Genomic DNA, 9,796 nt, shown 5'->3' on the forward strand with positions numbered 1-9,796 from the left:
TTTAAAGAATGGGCCCAACTGCTTAATAAGCCACAATACCCTAAATTGTATAGTAACTCATTCCAACCGTTTTTGGGATGAAAATTGGCCATTATAGGAGCTCCGGAACACCTCCGATCACTATAAAATCCATGTTTCATCATCTTGAATCAAGAATTGAAGATCATATGATGACCATAAGCGGCTAATCTCATCAAATCATACCCGGGATGTAGAGTATTGTATTATTCAGTTTTCTCATGTGTTTAAGAATGAATTATTTGTAATTATCTTTGATTAATCTATGAGTATTAATGTTTGGTATTACTATGCACTCAGTCGGTTTATGTTTATTTTAATCAGAACGATTAGTTTGTCGGTTGCTATGATAATTGCTTATAGGGTTGTTTTGACTAGCTTGAATATTGATGCAGCGGTAAAAAGAAATCGAAGATCGAACCACGTTGATTTAGTGAATACCCGTGATGAACTTCCAAACCCCCAAATCTCACCCAAAGGTCGAGGGAAAATGAAAAGAAAAATGATTATTAATAAAATTCAAGTCTGTCTCTACAAATTACATAACCAACATATAAATAAAGGTTCTAATACGAAATGGGCCTAAAAAGTTCCATGGGCCAAACACAAACCAAAAAAAAAAAAACATAAAAAGTGCTGAAAAAATATAAAAAGGCCCATAACTTTATTTAGAAGGCGTTTATAGGCTTCGGAAAAGGGCCAAGCGGCATGTCATAATGTGCTCCTCGTCTCAAGCTTCGATTTGACTGGTAATAGACCTGAAACGGAGCTTCGTAACCAAGTTATGCCCGTTTTCGTGGGCCACCTTTTGTAGCGCGAACTTGGGCCTCCAGAAACATAATAGCCCGGTCTTCAATACTTGGGCCCACATCAAATATGATAAAGCATACAATTGCCCTTAGTTTAGTCACAGTGGCAAGGACTGTTTTGATAACCAATGTCGTGTGTTAGCGATTGTTGATCCCTAAGGTTTACCTAGTTAGCCAATCTGATTTTATCGTTGACAATTAATTAATCTGTTAAGTGAATATGAGAAAACTGTGTATTTGCTTACTTGAAACCCGGGTGTGATTTGTCTTGTTATTGATTGAAACTTTCTTTGTTTACTTGTTTGATATAAAACCAAATATATTGCTAGTGTGATCAACACTCTTGTTAGCTACTTCATAATTTTAGGAATTTATTGCACGTTACATTGACCACATACTTCTCATGGTTCGACAATCAACTTACCCTAGCTTGATTACGTGATTATGAACCGATTTTAAATGTTTTTGACTAGATAGCGACAATCAAGCATCAGTGAGTAGTCAAAATGCTATTCATCTATAATATATATAAACGAAGACATAAAAATCATACGTGTCGCGATGTAGTCGCTCCCCCTTTTTTTGGAGTCACCAGATTTGCTTGATTTTTAAATGGATGCTTCTCATGCATTTGACCCGAATTCATGGGTATTGGTCTTACCAAACCCAGATATTCCTTAAAGGGGTTATAACATCTCATTAAATTAAAAATTATTCTCACTAAATTATTGATGTAAAACTCCTATAAAATAGGATATAATAAAAATTAATGTCTTATTTATTTTAAAAAGATAAATATATATATATATATATATATTATTTAAATTAAAAAACCAATTTGATAGTAAAAAAATAAACGGGTCTTGGGTCTCATCAAACCATAGGTAACTATTAACTTTCATAAATAATATTTCTAATTAAAAAATAAATTTTATAGTAAAAAAATAAACGGGTCTTGGGTTTCATCAAAACCATATAACTTTTAAACTGGGTTATAGCATCTCATTTATTTGTGAAGCAATTTATCATCAAACAATAAGTATATTATTAACTTTCATACAATAAAAAAAATATAAATTCAAAAAGTAAATAAATATTAAAACAAACAATATAAAACAACCCCCGTAATACGGGGGATAAAAACTAGTATTGCTATAATTCTAGTTTTTTCCATGAATGGAATAGACTAAACACATTTTGTCACAGTATCATTTTGTACGTTAGAAACTTTAGGTTGGCTTAGTTCACTTGTCACACATCCGTGCAATAAATCAGCTTGTAGATTTGTTTACCACGTGTCTAGCTGGTCATTCGTGTACAAATTTGATTTACAAGTATATCTCTTTTAATAAAAGCCTACCACTTTTGTCACTTGTCACTACCATAGCCCTTATCACCTTTTTTCAACAAATTTTCATATATGGTCCTTATTTTTTGAGTCATTTCAATATATGACATTTTTTTATAGGTTTATTCCAACTAAATTGTTACTACATATAATAAGTATTCTCCATATGGATTGACAAGAGACGATTAGTCATTAGTGTTTATTATGGTTTAATTAAAAATAATTGTAGGTCCCCCCGGGGCGTCGCCGATCGATACGAGATCCGCACGAGGTCTAGGAGTGCGGAATCCTCCTAGACTCGTTTATTGGTGTAAAGATGAAGAACACAAACACGTACACGAACAAATACACGACCAAATACAAGAACGGGATAATCAAATCTGCAGATTCTTATATAATAATCAAAACACGTTACATACCGTAACCAAACAGAAAACATGACTGACCCGAGGTAAGCTCTACCTCGGGTCGTCTCACACGACTCTCCTTGTCTCTTACTCTCTCCAAACAAACTGCTCAAAACACACACTAATTTCTGGATTACTAAACCTAAACAAGACACACGTATATATATATAAAACATTCTCGGGCCTGGGCTTCAGTAGGCGAAGTTGTTATAACTTCGCCTACGGCGAAGTTGTTCTAAATTCGTACTTCGTTTCCGCTGATCAGAATTGCATAGCGACGGTCACAAAATGCACCAACAATAATAAATAATAAACATTCGATTCATAATATGTGGAATGAGAACAATCAACTTGAACTAAATCCTAATAACGTCAGCGACTAAAGCTTAGCCTTTAATACCTAAATACACATGATTTTAAAACTAAAAGTTTTCAAGTTGACCTGAACTTTAGAATTCGGACCCAAGAACCAACCCGAATTACTTCGTTTCAGGTTCTGGTTAGTATTTTCTTGGGTTCGAGTTTCTCGGGTCGGGTTAGTTTGGGTTGGGTTTCATGTTACGGGTAAGTGACAGCCCTACTTTCAACGATTATATATAAGAATCACTACATTCACTTTATGCAACTTTAAATCTTATAATATTCTTCTGAATCAGAATAATCATTTGAACATGGTTTTAATGTTAATATGTATTTTCCATTTTCCTGAAAATTACATTCATATGAAACAAACAAATCATTTTGTTATATTTAAATTTTCGGTTTTTATTTTGCTTGATTATACAATTTTTAATTATAAAATATAAAGTTAATTAAAACATTTGTCATACACAGAATATTGATAACAACAAATTGATCATGATCAATCAATTTTAAATCATAAAGATTCTAAGGATGATTATATCATCAAAGTTCAGGTATTTGGTTTTTGAGAAAATCATGTTTTTTTTATAAACATGAGCAGATATTATCAAAAGACATGATATTTTATGTGTATGAATATTTTTTTATTAGTATCATGGATATATATTATCATTTATCTAGAGTTGGTATGTACTTGGAGAACCTTTTTTGTCACACGGACATTTATATATGGCTATATCAAGAGTTATAAGCAGACCTATATGTTACTTTATTAATAGCTACAAACAGATATGGACTAAAAATTTTGATTTTTGATAAACAATGTATACCTGCTAATACAATCACAAATGCAGTGTAAAAGGAAGTTTTTACCTATTTGTAACATATTTGTGTAATCTTAGTTATGTAATTTATGTAAGTTTAATTTAATTGTAATTGTATTAACAATATATAATCAATTTCTTGAATGTATTTCACTTAATGGTCAAAATTTAAAATTTTCAACAATTACCTGTGTAATACTTGGGCCTCAAACTAGTTTGGTTATATGCATCTCCAACTTGAGAGGGGAATTATCCGTAATACCTAGCAACAAAGTTAATCTATTCTTGGAGATATAACTATTTTTGCAAGAATAACTTTAGCATTAATTTGGTCCAACAATATTTTCGATGGGTTTGCCGTTTATTTTCGATGTTTAATACTCCCTCAGTCCCATTATAAGTGTCTTAGTTTGACTTTTCAAGTCTTTCTTTTGCAACTTTGACCGTAAATATTTTGTTCGTGTCATATAATACTTGATGAAAATTATATCAATGTAAAATACATTTAAAACCCAATCCATTCATATATTTTACATCAAGTATTATATAAAACAAACAAAAATATTGTCGGTCAAAGTTAAACAAGAAATACTTGAAAAATCAAACTTGGACACTTATAATGGGACGGAGGGAGTAATTGTTTAGTGTTAATTTGTTTGTGTTGATTATCCTTTTGTATTGTTTGGTGTTGATTATAAATTGGCAATTTTATACCTTTATTTCAACTTCAAAAAATTTGCACCTGCCACGAAAATGAAAGTCATTTTTTCATCAATTTATGGCCATGGTTATTCATACACCTTTTTGGTTATTCACACACCCTTTTAATACACATTTAAACCCTATATACACCCTATAAAGGGTGTATGAATAACACACCCCCAATTTATCTATCTATAATATATATAAACGAAGACATAAAAATCCTACGTGTCGCGATGTGGTCGCTCCCCCTTTTTTTGGAGTCACCAGATTTGCTTGATTTGTAAATGGAGGATTCTCATGCATTTGAGCCGAATTCATGGGTATGGGTCTTACCAAACCCATATATTCCTTAAACAGGTTATAACATCTCATGAAATAAAAATTATTCTCACCAAATTATTGATGTAAAAATCCTATAAAATAGGATATACTAAAAATTAATATCTTATTTATTTTACAAAAGATATATATATATATTATTTAAATTAAAAAACCAATTTTATAGTAAAAAAATAAAACGGGTATTTGGTCTCATCAAACCATAAGTATATTATTAACTTTTATAAATATTATTTATAATTAAAAATACCAATTTTATATTATAAAAAATAAACGGATTTTGGTTCTCATCAAAACCATATAGCTTTTAAACCGGGTTATAACATCTCATATATTTGTAAAACAATTTATCATCAAACCATAAGTATATTATTAACATTCATACAATAAAAAAAATAAAAGCGCTAGAAATCGTGGTCCACAATACTACAAATCTGTTCTACACTAGATAGATTGCTCTGATTTTTTTTTTACAATTCTTTTTTTTAAAGCAGATTCACAGTGCTCATTCTATCGATACTGGGAAAAAATCATAAATAAAATAAAAAATCATAAAGCAAAAAAAATGACAAACTTCTGTAAAAAGGTTTCATCTTCAGTGTCTAACTTCTTTAAAAAGGTTTCATCTAAGGTGAGAATGACTTGCTTTCGCGCATTCTTTCCGGTTCTTTTATTCGCCGCTCTTCTGATGCTGTTCTATACCGGGAACCTTATTTCGACAGATCAAACTAGCTAGGATCGAGGATTCACGCCTTCCCTTCCGCTTACATCATTTCTTTGTGAAAGAAGTTAGACGACACAGTTCTTTTTACTATGACTTTCAAAAAGAGTTGCCTTATCTCGGTAACGGGGTCTGTTGATTTGGAATCGTGGGATGAGTAAATGTAACAGATGATGAATCTTTCTGTGAGATTCCAGGTATTAAATAGTTCCTTCCCTCGTCAATTGCCAATTCTTGGTCATTGAGATTCATGGGCGATTCGGATGTTTATTTAGGTTTGGAACCCTATATTTCTTTTTTCCCCTTACAAATAAAACGAAATGCTTTAAGTTTTTCTTTTTGGAATCGTGTTAGGTCTAATTCCTATCACTTTTGGCTGAATTATTCGTCACTGCATATTTACAAAACAAGCGCGGCGATCAGTTGGACCTTTGAATCATTAACATCTCTTTTTTTATTGACTTCCTCCTTTTTTTATCCGCAGAAGGTTCACTTCAGGTTGCTGTTCAAATGAGTGAAGTTATTGAATTCTAATTAGACCTAACAAGAACAGAATCACGCTCTGTAGGATTTAAACCTACGACATCAGGTTTTGGAGACCCACGTTCTACCGAACTGAACTAAGAACGCTTTCTTATCACAGTAGATACGACTAAAAAGAAAAGGATTCTTTTTGTAGCCCCAAAACTAAACATGCATAAAGTCTCAGAAAATGATGTATGTCTGAATCGATCTCAATGGATCCATCGTGACTGCCCAGAGGAGAAGAATAGGTAGGGATGATAGGATTGGATCCGTGATTTAACCCAAAACAAAGGCGCTACCAAGTTATAACATATCATTTATTTGTGAAACAATTTATCATCAAAACATAAGTATATTATTAACTTTCATACAAAAAAAATATAAATTCAAAAAATAAATAAATATTAGAACAATCAATATAAAACAAGCCCCGTCATACGGGGGATAAAAACTAGTATATAATATAATATAACAAATAAAGTATTATCTAGCCAGATGTAATTTCATGATAATGTTTTTAATAACATTTACATATTTCCAGTCACATATCTGAATATATGATTCATATCAGTTATATGATATCCTATGTGTCGCGATGTGGTCGCCCCCCCTTTTTTGGAGTCACCAGATTTGCTTGATTTCTAAATGGTGGCTCCTCATGCATTTGACCCGAATTCATGGGTATGGGTCTTACCAAAAACCAGATATTTCTTAAACGGGTTATAACATCTCCATCAATAAAAAATTATTCTCACCAAATTATTGATGTAAAAATCCTATAAAATAGGATATACTAAAAATTAATATCTTATTTATTTTAAAAAAGATATATATAGATATATATATATATATATATATATATATATATATATATATATATATATATTATTTAAATTAAAAACCAATTTGATAGTAAAAAACATAAACGGGTCTTGGGTCTTATCAAACCATAAGTATATTATTAACTTTCATAATATTATTTATAATTAAAAAACCAATTTTATAGTAAAAGAAATAAACGGGTCTTGGGTCTCATTAAAACCATATAGTTTTTAAACCGAGTTATAACATCTCATTTATTTGTCAAATAATTTATCATCAAACCATAAGTATATTATTAACTTTCATACAATAAAAAAATATAAATACAAAAAATAAATAAATATTAAAACAAATAATATAAAGCAATCCCCGTAATACGAGGGATAAAAACTAGTTCATCATATTTGTGTTAAATTGAAGAAAAGCATGAAAATTGATAGACGCCATTTAACACATGAAGCTTCATCTGAAATAGATACAAAGGTCAACCCTCTACACCTATCATATTTGTTTCCTTCTTCGCACGTCTCTCTTTCTTAAATTATTCTTCTGTTGCAACTCCATTTAAACTCCCCAACTCACTTGCATATATTTTTTTAAATTATTTTTCACTTGTATATATGCAACCCATCATTGATATTGTTTTCTTTATATCCAAAACTAATCTCTAATCTCTCTCTCTCTCAATGGACTCAAATCATTCATCATATTCATATGCATCCATGAATAAATCCTTGGCATCCACAACCGAGGAGAGTGGCTGGACTGCTTATTTTGATGATTTTATGGCTTCCCAGCAACTACAAGATCATTCATTTTCTCATCATCGTGATCAAGATTATCAACCAGAGCTATCTGATGCTGCTTCGCATATTGAGTGGGCTAATTCGAAGACGGGTTCAGCCACCAAGAAACTGAATCTTTTCAAGAAGACAAGTAGGAGAACAAAAGAGATTCTTTATGATGACTCTTTGGAAGATACTGCTAGTTCTCCTGTTAATAGCCCCAAGGTGAGATCATGATAAATTGAACTACGTTACACACCCTTCTAGTGCAATATTAATTTCTTTTATTTACTTTTGAATAATCATTTCTTAAAAATTCTGTGGTTGTATATAGGTTGGGAGTCAACATATGGGATTTAATCAAATAAAAGGAGATGATGATATCATGGAAAATTCTTTGGTAAATTTCTAGCTCCCAACTGCTACTTCTTCTTTTTCTGTGAAAAAACAAAACAAAACAAAACTGTTTCTTGAATCGAATTTCCGGTTATTACTCACAGGAAAAAGGAGGTAGGTTCGATGATCAAAGCAGGTCAATGATGTTTGGAGAAAACAATGGAGGCACAGATTTAAGGAAGAGAGGGTTATGTTTGGTTCCTGTATCTATGTTTGTTAACTATATCTAATAACTGATTGATGATCACTTTGTATAGAATTGATAATAATAATAATAATAATAATAATAATAATAATAATAATAATAATAATAATAATAATAATGCATATATTGTAAAGCAAATAATAATAATAATAATGCATGTCCAGAAGAATGAAATAGTTGAACTTGAGACAATGCATATATTGTAAAGCCCAGTAGACTGCCAAATCACTCATCCTTCTGATCTTGTAAATTTTTAATTTTTAATTACTGTCCTGTATATTAAAGAGGCAAGAATTAGCCTCTATGTCTTAATTATATATCTTGTGTAAATATGGTCACTTTATTCTTCTTATTTCACGTTCTTGTTTACAATTTTCAAAGTGTCATTTCAAAGGACAGATAGTTATACCTTTTGACCAAGTTCAAGAATTGAAGTGCATGCTTTAATAATTAGCTTTTAATACAAGAAAAAGGGATACCCCTAGCAAACTTTCTTGCAAAATAAAAACACTTTGCAACTTTAACTTAACTATAAAATATGGGATCCATAAATTCACTGTCATTTTGAGCTTACAATGCCATCAGTAAATTTTTATTATGATGGTATGAAATTGAGAAAAAATGGACCAGGCAAACGTAAATTCGTTAGTAAGAAATAAAATTTTATTTATTAAAATAATAAATTTATCAACCGCTAATATCCATAGGTAATTTGTTGGAAATTAGATTACCAACATCTTGAGTCCGACTGAATATAACCAATGGATTTACGTCGGTGCATGCATGTACCGGCATATCGGCATTACGTCGATCTTTTATAAGCAAGATAAAGGATACCAACAAACTGAAAAGAGCAACTAACTTTTTTAGTGAAAAATCAGTTATAAATTGTTTTTTCTGTATCTCATTTTTTATAATGAGGGAAAGTGGGACAAAACGGTTCAAGTGAAGAATTCAAGTTGCATGTGATCATTTGAAAACTACTGTTGGTTGTTTAAGAGTGAAGGAAACCAAGTGGGTCAAGTCTTGAATCCGGGTCTACTAGTTGATTTTCTGATTTGTTGTTTTTTTCTTTGTCCTTTTGTTTTTTACAGATTTTATAGTTCATTCTTTATATGTAAGCAGTTCTTGAGTATTGAAGAAACACTAACCGGACCCCGAGCAGATTACTGGTAACCTGGGGGTTAGATAGATGTTTCCCACGAGGGGTGAGACCCTGAGAAGATGGTTCTTCTGATAACCTGCAAAACAGACACCGTGAGCTTGTCACTGAGAAGGGGGGGTTCCTCCTTGTGACCACCCTCCGGCGTGAGAATCAGACTAGATTGCTCTTTAAATATAAATGTATATTAAGAGATTGCTAGAGCAGATATCAGGTATATATGATGATACAAGATAAGATATGATAAGATGAGATGATCATACCATTTGTGGTATTTATAGCCGAAGGTAGGTTTCCAAGGAGGTGTGGCCGGCTGCAACAGTGTTCCTGTTCAACCAACAGTAGCCTACGCACGTGCCCTGCTGGT

General features: G+C 31.5%; 1 protein-coding gene and 1 non-coding gene across 2 annotated transcripts; one reads left to right on the top strand and one right to left on the bottom strand.

Annotated features, from left to right (window-relative positions):
- Positions 1-6,090: 6,090 nt before the first annotated feature.
- Positions 6,091-6,164, bottom strand: TRNAW-CCA (transfer RNA tryptophan (anticodon CCA)). The gene has a single exon. It is a non-coding gene; the product is annotated as a tRNA-Trp (tRNA).
- Positions 6,165-7,555: 1,391 nt separating this feature from the next.
- LOC143606939 (vascular-related unknown protein 1-like) lies at positions 7,556-8,292 on the top strand. The gene is made up of 3 exons (XM_077082553.1): positions 7,556-7,891; positions 8,001-8,066; positions 8,167-8,292. Exons 1-3 carry the CDS (start codon positions 7,568-7,570, stop codon positions 8,290-8,292), a joined length of 516 nt encoding a protein of 171 aa, XP_076938668.1. The 5' UTR covers positions 7,556-7,567.
- The last annotated feature ends 1,504 nt before the right edge of the window (positions 8,293-9,796 follow it).

The sequence above is a fragment of the Bidens hawaiensis genome, unplaced genomic scaffold (genome assembly GCF_021521415.1).
Source record: "Bidens hawaiensis isolate Kalapana, Puna unplaced genomic scaffold, B.hawaiensis_p1.1 tig00078464_1, whole genome shotgun sequence".
NCBI classification, from domain to species: domain Eukaryota; kingdom Viridiplantae; phylum Streptophyta; class Magnoliopsida; order Asterales; family Asteraceae; genus Bidens; species Bidens hawaiensis.